This window comes from Garra rufa, chromosome 15 (genome assembly GCF_049309525.1).
Source record: "Garra rufa chromosome 15, GarRuf1.0, whole genome shotgun sequence".
Lineage (NCBI taxonomy): Eukaryota > Metazoa > Chordata > Actinopteri > Cypriniformes > Cyprinidae > Garra > Garra rufa.
In genome coordinates this window covers 12,479,418-12,499,689 of record NC_133375.1, presented here as the reverse complement: position 1 = coordinate 12,499,689, position 20,272 = coordinate 12,479,418, and the positions used below count along the sequence as shown (strand labels likewise).

General features: G+C 34.3%; 1 protein-coding gene across 1 annotated transcript; it reads right to left on the bottom strand.

Moving 5' to 3' along the window:
• On the bottom strand, window positions 1–18,796 carry ggt1a (gamma-glutamyltransferase 1a). Its single transcript, XM_073819318.1, has 14 exons — window positions 18,768–18,796; window positions 15,396–15,497; window positions 14,936–15,112; window positions 14,714–14,844; window positions 14,136–14,225; window positions 12,064–12,256; window positions 11,652–11,812; window positions 11,413–11,562; window positions 7,587–7,723; window positions 7,165–7,352; window positions 6,879–7,006; window positions 6,668–6,780; window positions 2,884–2,997; window positions 1–2,794 (listed from the first exon to the last, which is right to left on the bottom strand). Exons 1-14 carry the CDS (start codon window positions 18,794–18,796, stop codon window positions 2,648–2,650), a joined length of 1,860 nt encoding a protein of 619 aa, XP_073675419.1. The 3' UTR covers window positions 1–2,647.
• Between the last annotated feature and the right edge of the window lie 1,476 nt (window positions 18,797–20,272).

Sequence of the window (20,272 nt, the reverse complement as noted above, 5' to 3'; positions counted from 1 at the left end):
AGCTGTTCACATGGCATTGTTTCATAAAATACAGCTTGCATTATTTAGTAATTAGCTCCTACAATATTTATATCAACACTTATGAATGTGACGACAAACATACATTGGTCCAAAAATTTAATTAACAGCACAGCAACAGCCACAGGACAGTGGATGTTTAAAAAAATATACACACATGTATTTCTCTGAATGCACTATACATTAACACAGTATCTCTTCATGATAAACATTAACATCTCTAGCTTTGTGAAATAGCTTAAATGTGAGCTGTACATTATACAGATTTATAATTATGGCGACAAACAGTCTAATGATAGCCCTTAAAGGAATAGTTCACCCACACTGTAAAAAGTTTTGACCAGTTTCAACTTAAAAACTTAAGTTTAGCAGCTGCCTTAAAATGTTAAGTTAAATCAACTTAAATCATTTAAACTCACAAGTTAAATCAACTAATTTTGATTGTAATAAGTTAAAATGACTTGTAGTTTTAAGCTGATTTAACGTAAAAACTTCCGCTGCTGAACTTTTTTAAGTTGAATCTGGTGAAAACTTTTTCCAGTGCAGTAATGAAAACTAGCTAAAAATGTAGTCTATCTCAGGACATCCAAGATGTAGATGAGTTTGTTTCTTTATCAGAACAGATTTGGAGAAATTTAGGATTACAATGGATCCTCTGTAGTGAATGGGTGTTTGTCAGCTGTTTGGACTCTCATTCTGATGGCACCCATTCACTGCAGAGGATCCAGTGGTGAGCAAGTAATTTAATGTTACATTTCTTAAAATCGACATCTTGGATAGCATGAGGGTGTGTAAATTATCAGCAAATTTATCTCATTTTTGGGTGAACTATTCCTTTAAATGTAATTTAACTTAAAATGAAACTAACATTAGACAGAATAACTATTCTGAAGAATATCTTTATACACATTGTGTTTAATATTAAGTCAAAATCTATGATGGACCTGGGTACATATTGGGGGTACATACCACATATTGCTCTGTAGACTCCTAATGTGTCCTAAATATTAAACACATTTAGACCTGAAGTGAGCATGTGTTTTTTCTGCATTTGGAGCTCAGGTTTCACATACATAAGTAATTTACTCATAACAGAATAACTACTCTCAGCATTTCACATTACACAAGTCACCTCATGAGAGGATGGCTGTATAAAGAGGCGAACGTGTCCAGTGAGGTAATCTGATGCCGTGCAAGCCGTTCTCCCATGATTTTTACTTCTGATTGGTCTGCTAGCTTCTCTTCACAATAATAATCATCGTTCCAGTTCATTATTAAAAAATGAATATGCTGGTTGCAGCTTTAAGTGAAACATTCAGCTTATAGATGGTAATATAATAGCTTCCCACACAGTGTGTCTGCCATAAAAAAAATAGAAGCTTAGAGATAGTTCACTGCTTCATGTTTTTCCAACATGAATTTGTTTTCAGGTGAACACAAAAACTGATTTAGAGACTGTTTTAGAGTGCATTTCCATAATTTTTTTAAAAACATCAATCATCTTCAATCATTATTCATTTTACTGCATTTTGTGTTCCAGTAATGATAAATGATGAATGAACATACATTTTGGGGTGAACTATCTCTTTAAAAGTATCTTAATTCCATGCAATTAGCATGGTTTGCAAATACAAATCTGTGAGTTTGTTATTACTGTGTTAATTTCATACTTACAGTCAAACCAAAATGTATTCAGACAGCTTCTCTGTATTCAGACAGCATTTCTCACATTATCACAGTTTATTAGCTATTGTTTAGAAAATGGTAATAAAATATGATATTCAATTCTGTGTCAGAACAAATTAATATTGATAATGTCAGATGCCTTTGGTAAAAAGGTATGTAATAGATTACAATCAACCAAACATTCAGACAACTGTTAGTATGACAATATTAACACAATTGTCAATATTTTGTTGACCAATTAAGCGATGCTTAATTTTGTTTAGTCTGTGATGTAAAAAGGTTACATTAGCAATTAAATTAAAAAAAAAACACTTAAGCAAAACATGGTCAGGTCAAAGTGTCTGAATAATTTTTGGTCCCAAATTTTTATCAATATTACTGGTAAATTTTTAGGGTATAATATGTCACAGTTGACTATCCTCACTTACATAAATGAACTATAGTGTCCTGCACCCACTAGTAAAACAGATATCAAAAATTATATCTGGTGTCCGAATAATTTTTGGTTTGACTATATATCCCTGATTTGGTCACTTTTAAAGGCACTTTTTGTTTTACTCATTTTAACATGTCCATTAACCCAAAGAACACCATTAACACAACAAAGAAACCCGTACAATTGAATTAGGTACCAAAGATCCCCACATACCGATAATCAATCCTCTTTCTCTACACACAAACGGAATAAATAAGCTTGGTAAAATCATAGACCGTTCAATATGAAAGTTAGGCACCGTTGATACCAATGAAACATTTTCCCATCAAAAAGAAAAAAAAAAGAAATGATGATAAATATAAGAAGTCTTTGCGCAGCCTTGTGCATTAGGGTCCATATTGTCTGTTGGACTGAGAGGTGTGTTGCTTTACAGTTTTTCCTGGTTCTTAACTGAGTCACCAATGACTGAAGGTTCACACATTTGAGAAGGGAGGGAGAGAGTGGTGTTCAGTATCCCGCAGGATAGCCACCTTTCCTGGGGTCAGATTCGGCGCAGAGTTTGTCTCCTTGTCGCACAATGGCCTGGACTACTGCTCCTGGTGTTTTCTCCAGCTCTGTTATGTGATTCTTCTGAGCCAAGCCATCAAGAACGCTCTGTAGCATGTGTGGACATATTCACAAATTGACTTATTAAACTTTTATCATGTCTTAGAAAAGTAAGATTGTCAAGTCTAGGGACCCACCTGCTCAAAGTCCTGTTCCACAACTGTCATATTGGGGTTGAGTTGGTTGTGGACTCTAGGCTCCAAAACTGCTTTCTTCAGATCATAGTTGAAGAACAGTGAGTTCAGGATCACCTGGAAGAAGCATGTTTTGATATATCAGGCCAATTATATTTAGATTTTTGAAAAATAATGCAAAACCTTTCATTTTCTTATTAAAAACACTAGGAAATCCCTATACTGATTGCTTTTAACCTCTGTGCGTTCAAAAAAAAGTTACACATAGGTGCAAAATGGACAAAAATGTCCATGTCCAAAACTGTCATAAAAATATGATTTCTTAATATTTTTTTCCACTTTCACTGATATTGATTTTTTAACCAGCATCTGTTCTATCCATAGATACCAAACATTCATTAATTTTCAGAATTGTAACCCTTTAAATGCTGGTTTGTTTACATAATGCCACAGGTGTTTTTTATGAAAAAAAAAATTAAAAATAGTAGTTAATTTCCATATACTAAATGTTAAGCAAGTATTTTCTTTGCTTATTAGCTTCTTGGGTGTGTCAGTAAAGAACAACTGAGGCATTTATATTTTTTATGTAGTGTCAGATTTTTTTTTTTTTTTAAACTAACACTTAGGTCCATAATGGACAAAAAAGGTCATATCAAAAAAACTGTCATAGAAATATTACATATCACTGATATATCACTGACTGTTGTTGTTTTTATCTGCATCTCTTCTATTCATAATTACCAAACATTCATTTATTTTCAGAACTGTAATGCTTTAAAAGCTGGTTTCTTTACATAATGCTGACTGTCAGTGGCCAACACCAGCTCCAGAGCTTCCTCTGCTGAGTAACGTCTCTTCATCTTGCAAGCAATGAAATGACCAAGCCCTCAAGCACCAAATATGTATAGGTTTTGCTTTGCAAACACCTGTTTGGCTCTGCGAACACTCAAACTTTGTATAAAATCTACCAGACTAAACAATCAGCATTTTCTTGTGGTGAAAACAAAAACAATGTGTTTAGGAGCTTCTGAACTTCTACATCAAATTCAAGCTCACCTTTTATCTCTGTACAAAAACAATAACAAATGAAAAAGTGCAATCAAGTATTAAGATGTGTGTTTGGGTAAAAAAAAAAATTTCTCAAAGCTCACTGACCTTCTTTGACCTCATTCATAGCTTTCACATGGCCCTATGACCCTGCCAAGGGTGAGACTCATATACATGGAGTGGTATTTTTGATTGCCAGTACAATATAATTTCTTTCCAACTAATTACACATACATTTTTCAGTAAACACATGCAAACCACACTCTGACATCCTTGCCAACATACCCACACAATTATAGCTGCATTATTTTTCCAATTCACTCTATAATCGACTATAATATGCATAAGCAGAAAACACGAAAAAAGAAAGTATTTCTTTTATATGCCAAATTTGAAAAAATGTCACAATCTAGTAAAAATTTAAAAATAGAAGCCTTGCCAATAGAATGAATGCCTTTTTTTTTTAAGTTATATTTTTGGACTTTTTTATGCCTTTAATGGACAGGACAGTAGAGAGTTGACAGGAAATCAATGGGCAGAGAGAGAGTGGAGTAGAATTGGCAAAGGACCTCGAGGCGGGAATCGAACTCGGGTCGCCGTGAGCACAGTTGCGCTATTTGTCAGCACACTAACCACAAGGCTATCGGCGCCGAGAAATGAATGCCTATTAACAAATAATGCATCATTTGTGACCCTGGACCACAAAACCAGTCATAAGGTTAAATTTTACAAAACTGAGATATATACATCATATGAAAGCCCAATAAATAAACTTTCTATTGATGTATAGTTTGTTAGGATAGGACAATATTTGGCCGAGATACATCTATTTGAAAATCTGGAATCTAAAGGTGCAAAAAAATCAAAATACTGAGAAAATCACCTTTAAAGTTGTCCAAATTAAGTTCTTAACAATGCATATTACTAATCAAAAATTACATTTTGATAGGTTTACAGTAGGAATTTTACAAAAAATCGTAATGTAACATGATCTTTACTTAATTTCCTAATGATTTTTGACATAAAAGAAAAATCAATCATTTTGACCCATGCAATGTATTTTTGGCTATTGCTACAAATATACCCCAGCGACTTAAGACTGGTTTTGTGGTCCAGGGTCACATTTTATAGTCAATTTTATAGCCCTGGGTTAAAAAATTGCAGTTTTAATGGGTTTCAATGTGGACATTTTTGTCCTTAAGGTCCTGAGTGTGAGTATTTTTTGTACGGAGGGTAAGGATTTTTTTGAAGGAAATGAGGGTGAAATATTAAAATTTCAATAAAAATACACACCTGAGCCAAGATTTATGCAGTTGGCATTAACACAGGTACACAGGTACAAAACAAAACTGAAATGGACAAAAATGTCCATAAGGTCGCAAAAGGGTTACATTTTTCCTTAACCATAATTTTATGTATGATATATGGTCAAACACAGGTTACATTTTAAGGGCTTTAGATTTGTAGGGGTTTATAAGTTTTATAACATATAAAATCCCCTTAGTAAATGTGTATGCGCATATGCGAAACATTTTTTTTTAAATCAAGTATACTAAATTATCAGCTAAGATGTTATGATAGTCTTTGGTTCAGTATTTAAAACTAATGAATCTACTAATGAAATCAGTATGATCAACTTTTTGCCTTTTACACAAATAATTGGATTCAAAATACAACAAATCTCATAAATTACACTTGAAATATTGTTACTGTTGTAATTATTATTGAAAACTTTTTAATAAAATAGAAAAATATATATTGACAAATCTTAATAGGTCAATATAACCCTTCTCATTAAATTATTATTATTGTTTCGGGTAATGACAAATTTGGGGAGAGGACAAATATTCCAAATCTTTATGAAAATACAATATGAGAATTAACTGCACAATTACTAGAAATGTGTACTTTAGATATTATACAATTTGCATAAAAACAAAATTTGTGGAAAAAGACACATTTTCCAACTCTGACTTTGAACCAATTCTATAGAATGGCCAATATACAAAAATCAGATTTTTTTTTATTAATTGATGTATAATTAATTTTTAGAGTATAAAGTCATATATAATATCAACATGACAGGTTTTAGGATGGATAAACATGTTCATATGTACAAAAATGTATTATACATATTTAAACATGCATACAGTACATATTTATCTAAATCCATTGTAAGACATTTTAATAACTGACTATGACTATTGTTTTTACTTCACATGACAATACATGTCATATATGGAAATCTTGATTTTAAAAATGTAAAAAAAGAACATTGTTTTTTAAAGGAAAAAAACAATAGCCTCTAAAACAAAAACGAATTCTCTATTCTTTCTGTGTTCTATTTGTTTTCTTTGTATTTTTTATTTAAAAATTATCCTATAACACTAGCATTCTCTATTATTTTTCTTTGACTTGTTGTATTTTTATATAAAAAAAACTCTAACCCTAGCGTTTCCTATTCTTTTTCTATTTTATCTACTTGTTTTCATTTTATTTATTATAAAAAAAACCCTGTGTACTGCGTTTGACTATCTGAGAATTGTCACAGCACTTACATATTATTGCTCTTTTGTTGGATTTGATTGCTTCTATTGTCCTCGTTTTGGATAAAAGCATCTGCTTAATGACTAAATGTAATATACTACATTTGCATATGAGAAGCCAGGGTTGGGAAACACTGCTGTATGTTGGCAATATGCATTCAATAATTATAGTTAAAAGCTGTTTAGGTGTTTACCAGAGCAGTTGCAGTCGTGATTTTCGTCCCACCTGAGGCACCGACCACCATTTTGACTCTGTGGTGTTTGTCAAATATTATCGTGGGGCACATCGATGAAAGTGGTCTTTTACCTTGACAAAAGAGAAAAGTCGTATGTCAATACATGTCTTTATTTTAATCACCTGTGTGTCAGTGTCTAGAGAGATAATTTAGCATTTATTTTAGGCACCTGGCTGAATGAAGTTGTTGGGTGAAGGAGGAACCCCGAAGCCATTGGTAATGTAAGGCGAGCTGAAATCATCCATCTCGTCATTAAAAATAATGCCAGTTGAGCGTGACATCACCTTCGAGCCGAAACTGTGAAAACAGCATGAAAGATCAAGACAATCAGTTCAAAAGGAAGAGAACAAACAACACTGCGTTTACCCCTGAGTTCCACTTATGTTTTCTGGCACAAAAACAATCATACTTGTCATTCTCAAGGGCTCCAGACTAACTCATGTGTTTTCTCTTACTAAAGGTTGATGGTGCTGGTGGCTGCCACTGCGCTCCCATCCTCTGCGATGACTGACAGATGAGCCGTGCCATGGTTATCGGGGACGAAGTACTCGGGATCATAGTAGGTGTCTGGGTGAGTAGTGTCATCTGTGATTTTACTCCTAATGGTGTCTGCAAAGTAGTCTGAGGTCATGTTTTGGATGAGCTAGGAAAGGAGATAATTGAAAATAGATTTACTAGAGGCCATTGAACTTGCAGGTGCATGAAATGGGAACAGTTAGAACCCTTGGGAAAATACTGTCTGCTGTAACAGATATTATTTATAAAGGACTCTTTAAACCATTCCACTGATCTTGAGTTGAATTGCATGAGATCAGGTTGCATTAGTCCTCAAAACTCACCCCAAAAAATCTAAATAAGTACTATTAGTTGTACTCACGTCAGTAATGTTGAGGTAACGTGGGTCTCCCAGTTTACTTCTCTTGGCATAAGCAAAACGAAATGCCTCTACGATGCGATGATACGTCAATGTTTTCTTCTCTGATGTGGACACGCTGCTGTCTGAGAAATTGTAACCTAGAAAAAAATTTTAATTCTTGATGTGAATTATCACTGTTATACTTACAGTATATTCTATTTATTATGCCTGATATAATTGAGAAAGCCTTAGTTCACACATAACACTATATCGTCCAAGATGTTCAAGTCTTTCCTTCTTCAGTTGAAAAGAAATTGCGTTTTTTGAGAAAAATATTCCAGGATTTTTCTCCATATAGTGGACTTCAATAGGGATCAGTGGGTTAAAGGTCCAAATTGCAGTTTCAATGCAGCTTCAACGGACTCTACACGATCCCAGCTGAGGAAAAAGGGTCTTGTCTAGTGAAGCAATCTGTCATTTTCTAAAAAAAATTAAAATTTTATACATTTTAACTACAAATGCTTGTCTTGCACTAGCTTGACTTCAAGCATTAAATAGTCAAGTTACATAGTCAAGGTGGAAGTATCATGTTTGGAGAACATGAGATGGAGTTTTTCACCCTACCCTACCTTTTTGAACAGAGTACACAGACGGAGAGCTAACTGCATGTGACATTTCCAATTTGATTATGTATAATGTATTTCTGGTTAAAAAGTAAAAAAAAAATATATATATATATTTATTTTTATTATTATTATTATTATTATTATTTTTTTTTTTTTAGAAAATAACCAATCGTTTAGCTAGATATGACCCTTATTCCTTTGGGATTGTGTAGAACCCTTTGAAGCTGCATTGAAACTGCAATTTGGACCTTGAACCTGTTGGGCACCATTGAAGTCCATTATATGGAGAAAAATCCTGGAATGCTTTCCTTAAAAACCTTAATTTATTTTCGACTGAAGAAAGAAAGACATGAACATCATATCTCGGATGACATGGGGGTGAATTATCAGGAAATGTTTTATTTTGGACATGAACTAATTCTTTAATTTATAAGTTCAAGTTTTAAAAAAACCTCTCAAGACTTTGCATCTTGTGTTTTTCAACACAGAACACATTTTTGAGGTTTAAAAATGTGAGACGTAGGGCAGTCTGAAGGCAAAATGAAAAACATAAGGTCTTGAGACCTATTAAAAGTTGAACTTATTGTGCTTAGAGCATTGCATTTTTACTTTTTAAATGCCATGTCATCTACAAGACACTGAAAAATATGTGAGATGTCTTCAAAGATGTTCTTCTAGTGCATAATTACATGGAAAAACAAATGGAAAAGCAGCACAGTGGAATGCATAACAATGTTCTGTGTTTAATTCACACCACTCGTGAATAATTTGTGGAATTTTGCAGATAATTGCTAATATTCTGTCTTCTACGGCAATACTGTGTATCAGTAACAGAAAGTGACACTACATCTCACATACTCATTTTTCTACATTAATTTAAACTCCGCTGGCATCATCTTGCTCTTATGGAATGCATTGTATATGACCCCAGATGACTTCAGTACTGAAGAAATAGTTCACCCAAAAAGTTTGTCATCATTTATTCAGCCCTGTCAGTTTCTTTCTTATAATAAACACAAAAGAAGATGTTTTGAAGAATTTTGAAGAACCAAACAAATGCTGGTCCCCATTGACTTCCGTAGTAGGGAAAAAAATACTATGGAAGTCAATGGAGACCAACAACTGTTTGATTGCAAGCATACTTTAGAATATCCTCTTTTATCTTCAACATAAGAAAGAAACTCATACAGGTTTGAAACAACACAAGGATGAGTAAATGATGACAAAATTTTCATTTTTGGGTGAACTATCCGTTTGATATTACTTTTTTAAATATGGTTTTTTTTTGTACATTGTAATGGACTAATAATACACAATACACAAGTAAAATTACAAATTAAAATATAAAGTCTAATACATTTTCTAAAGGAACTTATAATGTAATAAAGGCATACAATGTAATGCTAGCATCAAACTCTACTGTTCGAGCTACAGGAAAGCACTGGTACATTTATTTGGTGATAATTATCACCAAATGAACCACTTTAGGGTGACACAGCACCTTATTCTGCTTACCTAAGCTGCATTGAACCTTCAACTCATTGATCCCCAATAAAGTCTACTAAATGGAGAAAAATCTTGGAATGTTTTCCTCCAAAACCTTAATTTCTTTTCGAATGAAGAAAGAAAGACATAAACATTTTGGATGTCTTGGGATGTAAATTCTAAGGAAAATTTTATTCTAAAAGTAAACTAATCCTTTGATATAAAATAAGTTCAAGTAAAGAAAAAATACAATTCAAGACCTTGCATTTTGTGTTTTTTAACACAGACGCAGGGCAGTCTGAAGGCAAAATGAAAAACATAAGGTCTTCAGACTCATTAAAAGTTCAACTTATTTTGACTTGAGCTTTACATTTTTACTTTTAAAATGCCATGTCATCTACAAGATGCTGAAAAATATTTGAAATGTGGTGAAAGTTGTTCTTATTGTGCATATCTTCATAGAAAAACAATGGGAAAGCAGAGCAGTGGATAACAATGTTCTTGCGTTTAAGTTACAAGACTCTTGAATACTTTGTGGAATTTGGCAGATAATTGATTCTCCGTTGCCTACAGCAATATTGTGTATCACTCGATTCTTCTGAGTAATAGAAAGTGTCACTACTTTCACATCTCACATACTAATTGTTCTACATTCATTTAAACTTAGCTGACACCATTTTGCATCTCACTTCATCATCAAATGCACTGTATTTGACCTCAGATGACTTCAGTACTGAAGGAATAGTTCACCCAAAAAGAAAGTTTTGTCATCATTTACTCACCCTCATGTCGTTCCAAATAACTTATAAGTCCTGTATAAGTTACTTTCTTATGTTAAACACAAAAGAAGACATTTTAAAGAATTTCCAAGAACCAAACAGTTGTTGGTCCCCATTGACTTCCATAGTAGTGAAAGAAATACTATGGACGTCAATGGGGACCAACAACTGTTTAATTACAAGCATTCTTTAGAATATCCTCTTTTATGCTCAAAATAAGAAAGAAACTCACACAGGTTTGGAACGACACAAGGATGAGTAAACGATGACAAAAGTTTCATTTTTGGATGAACTATCGAACCATCCCTTTAGTATTAATGTAATATTATTTTAGTGTTCTTTTACTTTTTTTTTTTTAACTCTACTATTTGAGCAACAGGAAAGCGTTGGTGAGTCCATATCCTGATTAATATACAGTCATCTTCAGGGTGACACAGCACCTTATCCTGTTTACCTTGTTTGCGTTTATTTTGCAATAATGATCTGCTGAATGTACATTCTTACTTAATGCACAACATGATGCTGCTTGCCCTCATAAATGAAGATCTTTTGAAAATGAAATCACTGGTTTACTCATAAAGACAGCGTTTGACATGATAGTGTCTCTAAATGAGTTAGTAAGCGTATGTGGTGATGGATGATTATTACATAATCAGGTACTTGAATCCTGTTAAATTTTCAGCTCAAAGAACAACACACCTTCTCATAGTTATCCATAAACACATCTACTGATGTGAAGACGAAAGGGTGCACTGCACATTCAACTTGTTTATTAAGGATATCAATATATTTTAATTCGCCCATATCTTAGTTAATCACTACTTAATCACATCACTTAGATTTTAGCTTTTTGGAAGTCTGCCATTAAGATCAATGGGAATGCTAATGAATATTTCTCTCCAGGTATTCTAGAGATCCTTGATGTAAGCACACACACAGGAACAATATGAGACTCACCATCCACTATGTTGAGAATCAAAGCAAGTACAGGTCCGCTGGATGGAGCATCAGGAACATTAATGGTGTACTCTCCAACATTTAACTTCAGCGGGGCCTCATTCAACACTGGCTTGTATTCCTTTAGGTCCTCAAGGGTTATAATCCCTCCTTTGGAGACAGATTGATTTGCATATTTTATTAAAATGAGGTAATCTGACCACCAGTGAAAATGTCAAATAAAGAAAGCATGTAAAGACCTGCAGCCTGGATATCATCCACTATGTTCTGGGCCATAGATCCACTGTAAAAAGCATCTGGCCCTTCTTCCGCAATCTTCTCATAGGTGTCAGCGAGTTTGGGAAATTTAATGATATCATTTTCTTTCAAGAGGTTTTTGTCTGAGTCACAAAACACTTCACTGGAATACAGAGACAGGAAAAGATCAATATGACGTCTTAAAAAACTACTAGTAGAGACAGTGCTTAGAGTGTTGTGAGTCAGATTAATTATATGCGTGACGCCAGTGGAATTAGTAATGTGTGACGCAGTATGATGCAATCACAAACTAGTACACATTGGTACACTTGACACAATGTGCTTTTTCATTTATAAGTGGATTTTCCTTAAAGACTGCTCTGTTTATGTAGTGTCCAAAAGATAAATCCTCACCACAATGTCACGTCACTCAGAATCGAGTCCTTGTTTTTTGCAATCGCATTGGCCAAGGCCCTGCCGACTGGAAAACCGTTTCGTGCAAATTTTATACTGGGCTCAAACAGTTCCCTCCATGGCAGTCTCCCATGTCTTTTGTGTGCCATTTCGTAACCACGGATTTCCCCTGGTATGGCGATGGACAACCCTCCTGCAATTCAAACAACACAATACAGGCATTATTCATTGGCCAAAACTGCAGTTAGGTCAGTGACATGATGCTTATTTTCTGTCCTGTTATTTTTTTTTTTTCAAAATGCTTAAATGCAATTCAAAAGTCTCATTAAAGGATTAGCTCACTCCCAGAATTGTCATCCAAGATGTTCATGTCTTTCTTTCTTCACTTGCAAAGAAATTCCAGGATTTTTCTCCATATAGTGGATTTCAATGGGAGCCATCAGGTTGTAGGTCCCAATTACAGTTTCATTGCAGCTTCAAAGGGCACTAAACGATCCCAGTTGAGGAATAAGGGTCTTATCTAATGAAATTATCCGTCTTTTTCTAAAAAAAATAAAATGTATATACTTTTAAACCACAAATTCTTGTCTCGCACTAGCTTGACCTCACGCATTATGCAAGGTCACGCGTGGTTAGTTCTTTTTCTGTGTACCTTGGTTTAAAAAGGTTGGGTAGAGCAAAAAACTCCATCTCATTTTCTCCTCCAAATTTCAAAGTCCTCTGACATTGTTGTTTTACATTTTTTTAAAGGGCATTTGACTTTCTTTGCATGTTTGCTTTGTTAACACTGGGTCAGTACTTCTGCCTACACTCTTAAAAATAAAGGTGCTTCACGATGCCATAGAAGAACCTTTTTTGTCTAAATGGTTCCATAAAGAACCTTTAACACCTTTAACAAATGGTTCTTTGTGGCGAAAGAAGGTATTTCAGATTATAAAAAAGGTAAAAAAGAGATGGTTCTTTAAAGAACCTTTGACTGAATGGTTCTTTGTGGAACCAAAAATGGTTCTTCTATGGCATCGCTGTGAAGAACCTTTCAAAGCACCTTTATTTTTAAGAGTGTAAGTCACACATGAACTTTCCATGGGATTACTTAATGCATGAGGTCAAGCTAGTGCAAGATGAGCATTTGTGGTTAAAAAGTATATAATTTTGTATTTTATTTTTTTTGAATGACCAATGACCAATCGTTTTGCTACATAAGACTCTTATTTCTCGGAGCCCTTTGTAGCGCTGAAACTTCTGTTTGGACCTTCAACCTGTTGGCCACCATCGAAGTCCACTATATGGAGAAAATGTTTTCCTTAAAAAACCTTCATTTTTATTTCGACTAAAGAAAGACGAATATCTTGAATGACATAGTGGTGAGTAAATTATTAGGACATTTTTATTCTTGAAGTGAACTAATACTTTAAAGATCAGAAAAACACTACATTTTTTTTCTAAGTAATTTTATTCAACTTTAAATGGATAAAAATTGAGAGTAAAGACTACAATGTTACAAATTTCTATTTCAAAATAAAACTCTTTTGAACTTCCTATTCATCAATGAATCCTGAAAAAAATGATCATGGTTTCCAAAAAAGAATTAAGCAGCACAACTAAAATGTTTACTGAATGTCAAATCAGCATATTGCAATAAATTTCAGTTGTAATGATATTTTACAATGTTACTGTTATTACTGTATTTTTCATCAAATAAATGCAGCCTTGGTCAGCACAAGAGACTTCTTTCAAAAACATTAATCTTTTGAACAGTAGTGTAGTTTGGCATAGTCTTAGAAATAATAAATTAAAAAGATTTACAGTACTGCTTCACTGCTTTTAAACATTTGAAAAACTTCCATCCTCCAAATCAAAGTCATGTGATGTGACCAACATGCAGAAACATGCAGATCTTGAAAAGATGCCATAGAGAAGAAGTCTAGACTCCAATGACTGTGTGTCAAGGTCAATAAGTCTCTCAAAAGATTGGATAGTGTGACATATATTTTAAGGGAAGGCTAGTTCACAGGCAGATTAACTCTATTTTCATTTATAGAATGGTAATATTTACATTAATGGTAATGTACCTTTCCGTGACAGCTGGGTGTTATTGCCAAACATGTTCTCTGAAGCATTCCTTGGAGCAGTTTCTCTTGCATCAATCGTCTCCACCTTTCCTGTGGACAAACACATGGAATTTTTAATTTAGCTTCCATTTCATTTTCAGTGTCGTCTGTCAAGACAAAAAAATCACTTGGACATAAACCCAGGCTTTTGTTTAACTCACTCTTGTTAGCTTCACTTGAAAAGGCAATGCTTATTCACAACATTTGCTGATTTGAAGCAAGATTTGTGGTCACTATGATGAGTAAACACTGTGCCCTTTTGCTACTGACCCCAGGTTGCTCCAGGGTCATGCCACTTCAATTAATGTACTGTAAGTCACTTTGGATGACAAGTATCTGCCGAATGGCAAATAACCTCTGTGTCATATTAAACTCCTAAAGCATTGTCCTTTAATGCCAGAATGACTAGAAAAAGATGTCAATTTTAAGAATCCCTTAAGAAAGTTTGAGTTTTATGTTTTTTAGACCATGGTCGGAGAAAGTCTTGGATTTGATTCCTAGGTAAACATCTGCTGAATGCATAAATGTCATTGTTTTACCTGTTGACGCATTGTATATGGTGAAGAACAGCCCTCCTCCAATGCCCATGCTGTGTGCGTTGAATAGCCCAACACACAGCAGAGCAGCAATGGAAGCATCAACCGCTGAACCATTGCGCTTTAAGATGTCCCTGCAAACATGAACAATAGTGGTTGTGTAAGATGCCGTGCATGATGTTCAACAAGCACGGAAACTTTGACTCTATGTATTTGGACTCTTACCTCCCAACTTCAGAGCACTTCCCGGCATCTGCTGCCACAGCTGCTTTCGAGTAGAAGTGGTCAGAGGATACAGTGAGTTTTTTATTTCCAATCCCCAAATACACACCCAGGAAGAAACCCACTGCAGCCACAAGCAAGACCACCAGCCCGGCAACAAGGGACTTCTTGACCATTTTCCTAAAAAGATACAGAATATGAATACAGGATTGCTAAGATAAAAAGTGACACTTATGAGATTGTTATTCATTACATAAAATACAAACGTGATTGTTTTACATGCATTTTGCAGGCTGGCATGTGCTTATCACCACCACCTTAATGTAATTGACTTCATCATTGTCAGGTATCCACAACAACACTGAGTTTCATGCAAAATCATGCAGCAGTATATAAACATCCAAATTTTTGTTGATCGTAGAGGACATTTTCCCCTCAAAATAATCATACAAAGTTACATCACCTTTTCAATATGTGCTGTTCATGAATAGAAGGGCGGGTGTAAACCTTTGGTAATTGTTTAGGAGACGAGGACAACAATGAAATGTCACCCAGCTCATCTGACCTGTAGAATAAACTCTTTACAGTTACACATCATCATCATCAATGTTTACAGCCGTTCTGTGAGTTTAATGATATGTTTTAGCATTCATTCTTCCAGTCAAGGCACTCCAGCATGCAGAGTTCAGAGAGGATTCATTCATGTGTAAATCCAAGCCTTTTAACAGTCACACACTATACAAGACCTGAATTTGATTTCCAAATTGTACACTCTCATGTCAGGACAGTCAAAACAGGTGTGGAAGTAATTTAGGGCAGCTAACAACATCTTAAAACATGTCACACTTCAATTAGACAGACAGACAAGACAGACGGACACTGTAAAAAATTACTCTATAGTGCCATAGAGTGCTGTAGCTTTCTGATATCTACACAGATGATATATGGCTTCGGTAAGGGCATAAAATCTCCAGAAATGGTTTTACAAGTCTATTTACTACCCTAGGATTTGTCCATAGAATGAAATGGTCTGTTATTACCTTATTTGGAAGGTTCATAAATAATAATGATGAGCTCTGCTCTGATTGGCTGTTTGGCTCATTTAGCTCTCACACAGCAGGAAGGAAACACATGGAGGGAAATATATATTTAATTGCTCGAGCCGCTATTAATATGCGGGGCATTAAAACTGCCGTTTTGAATGCACCATAACTTTTTACTTTCACTTATGAGATTTGTGATCGCACGTGGCAGTACTTAGCACATTTGACAAGTTTAGATGCTGTCAGCGGTGATCAAGATCTGCAAATCATTCGCCATCATCCCTGCAGTCATCTCTTCTTACTCTGTTTATGTGGTAAGTGAAATCTTGTGTACTGCAATGTAACAGGTTATCGCTAACAAGAAGCTAACCATGTCCCTTTAGAGTACAGACACCAACCCATCCCTGCACTTAACATCTCCTGCACAACCTGGAACATAACATTTATTTCCATGATCTGCCATTTACGCTATTGTCCTAGCTTTGTTTTTTCACAATAGCCTAGTTACCTGCAGAATGTCTGATGATTGATGATTAATGATCCTGAGAGTATAACGTCATAGTCTGTGTTATGTTGGAATTGGCCTCTTTTTCAGCGGTCTTTTGAAAACACCAGATTTACATAAGAAGGAGGAAATGATGCGTTTAAGACTCACGGTATGTCATGTCCATGTACAGAACTGTTATTATTCAACTATGCCAAGGTAAATACAGTTTTCCATTTTATGACCGTCAAAATAAATCTCAACTGCAGTTTCCGCCAAAACATAAGCTCATAGGTTTATCTCTTGCAAGCAAGAACTAAATTTAACAGACACACTCAAAGAAAATATTATACAGGTAGGGCAAGCTCACTGTTTTTTGTTTGTTTGTTTGTTTTAATAAAAATATTGTGGTGGATGTTTATATAAATGTATTTCTGAAGGGAACTGATTTCAGAAAAGTTTTGATAGCATTTGTTCTTATTCCCTTTTATCACTGCTGTTCCATAAGCACCACCTGCTGTCTGTGTTTTTGTTTTATGCAGGTTTTAGCATAATTTCACAAAGTCAGATCATTCTGTTTTTGCTTCAAATGTTGAAATGATAAAATCAAATTTAAATAAAAAACTGCTCATGCTGCATGTGTGTAGCATCTTTGTTTGTATCGTGAAGGTTAAATACTAATTTAAAATCATAATGTGATGTAGTTTAATAGCTATGATATTGTTTTTGAAATAAATGCTTTGCATAGCTATGACAGGAAACACTGGCATCTAACAATGCCTTGGAAGACAACAATTATTTTTTTTAGAAATAAATCAAATCTCTTAATGATTACAAATGGGGGTTACATCTAAATATTTTCACACAAACACACACACACACACACACACACACACACACACACACACACACACACACACACACACACACACACACAGATTTGATTTGTTAAAATATTCAGATGTAACCCCCATTGTAATCATTAAGATTTTCATAAGTAACTGTAATTTAATTACACTTTTTTTTCTCAGTAACAGTAACATATTACAGTTACATTTATTTTGTAATTAAAATACGTAATTCTGTTACATGTAAATTACTCCCTAACACATACATAGATGATAGATTTTGAAACATTTAGAGCAAGCAGGGTTAACCTTACAGTAGTACTCAATGCTGATTACTGTCAGACTTTCAACAACCTTCATCACTTGAATTAAGATTATAAGCATTTAATTTTAAAGCACAGCCACCACAAAAGCAGACTTTAGCACCTCTGCTTACTTTGTCATTCTGAGGTTAAATACAGATTCAAAATCATATACGATGTAGTTTAATAGCTATGATACTGTTTTTGAAATCAATTCTTTGCATAGCTATGACAGGAAACACTGGCATCTAACAACGCCTTGGAAGAAAACAACTAATTTTTTAGAAAGAAATCAAACAAATGTGTGTGTGTGTGTGTGTGTGTGTGTGTGTGTGTGTGTGTGTGTGTGTGTGTGTGTGTGTGTGTGTGTGTGTGTGTGTGTGTGTGTGTGTGTGTGTGAAAATAATCAGATGTAACCCCATTTGTAATCATTAAGACTTTCATAAGTAAATTTAATCTCAGTAACAGTAACAGATCTATCTATCTATCTATAGGTAGTCTAATAAGTAGTGTAACTGTTTCAATTACTTTATTGAAGTAATGTAACTGATTACATTTGATTACTTTCCTAAATCTAAATTTCTATTTTTTTTTTCTAAATTCTTCTAAACTGTTAATCATTTTCAAACATTAAAAGCAATCAGGGTTAACCTTAAAGTAGTACTCAACGCTGATTACTGGCAGACTTTCAGCATCCTTCATCACTTGAATTAAGATTAAAATCATTTAATTTTGAAGCACATCCACCACAAAATCAGACTTCAACACCTCTTTTTACTTTGACGTCATTCTGAGGTTAAATTCTGGTTCAAAATTATAACAATATGTAGTTTGATAGCTATGATAATGTTTTTGTCAAATCGAATCTTTGCATAGGTATGACAGTGTCCTATGTGTCTTAAACATATGAAACATTGGTTTTCAATGCATTTCCATTAGTAACTGTAATTTAATTACACATTTTTCTCAGGAACTGTAACAGATTACATTTATATGACTTATGATAAGATAGATAGATAGATAGATAGATAGATAGATAGATAGATAGATAGATAGATAGATAGATAGATAGATAGATAGATAGATAGATAGATAGATAGATAGATAGATAGATAGATAGATAGATAGATAGATAGATAGATAGACAGACAGACATACCTCACTGATGATTTAGTCTGGTGAACCATAATCCAAAGACTGAATACTTTTTCTTGCACAAGTGGATGTATCAAGACAAGTGTGGATAGGACCGTGGACAGATATAATGTGTGCTAATTAAAATTTAACTCCAGAGGTTATAAATCAACCTGGTCCCAACCTTACATGGTGATTGGCTAAGACATTTTACATTTTTTCAGTCCTGACGGTAAAGACAGGTATTATTCACATTACCTCACCCTGTTTTTAAGGGCTTAGGAGCTTCAGAGGTCAAACTACCGCAATCTTGTTGACAATGTTTTCACTCCACCCTTAATCTTACACATTTGCCAAAAAAATAAATAAAAATACACAGTGAGGTGTAAACACCAGATTGAAAATATTATATTTTATTATACATTTAAAACTCAAACAGTTCAGAAAATTCAAACAGTTTTACAAAGGAAAAAGGAAAATTTAATTATATTAAAGAATTGGCAGTATTTCGCTCACTACTCAAATAAGAAAATGTTTGACGTTGGTCTTGTAAGCTCCCTTTTACAAAAGGTCAAATGTTCTGTTTCCCATTGAAGAACAAGACGCTTTTTGGATCGTTCTGAAATCATGATGGATAACATGGATCATCAGGTTTTGAACAAACTGTCCATGTCAAACTGAGTTACAGAAAAATGTCCCATACACATACTTTGTGTAAATTGTGAAATGAATGTTAATTAAGTCATCCAGGTTATTTCAACATTTCCATAGAATTTTCTTTTCTAGAAATCAATGCATAGAAGCATCTTCACTGGTCTCATAACCGTAGTAAGCGAGTCAGCATTGCCTGTTACGTAAGACTTCTGAGAAACATCTCTGATGCAGTACGTTGGTGTTGACTCACAGCTAAATGAATGACAAAACATCCGTTGAAAGATTCCTGACTTTGGAAATGTCATTTTTTTTGTTTGTAAAACCTCCAGGGACTTTATTCAAGAGTGAGGGATGCTAAAGATAATTTCAGTCCCTCTGCACTTCATACCACTGACAGAAAATTCTAGAAACTTCTTACAGTCACAATACTGGCATCAAAGAGCACAGTTACGTAATAATGACACCATAAAAACAGTCGGTCAGCAATTTTCAGCGCAGAACAAGACACTATAAGACGTTCAAGAGACCTTTTGTCCCACCTTCCACAATTCAATAAGCGAGTGTCAGCAGGGACTGTAATTTGTCAGAGTTTGCCTTCAGCTCCACCTCCATTATGTGTTGCACACTGTCCTGGATTTATTAATATGCTGTCACTCTGCAGTCTTTTCATGCCATAAAACCTCAATTATTGTTGAGTAAATGGATAAAGAACGTGTCTATGCATGAGTATTTACATGTTAGTAGTTTTCTGGGAGAGAGAAAGTTAGCTGTTCACCTGCTAGAAATTCACAAAATTGATTTGGTATTAAGGTTGACAAACAGATCATGACACATGGTTTGATTAATTAATCCCATGCCATGCTTATGTCTCACAA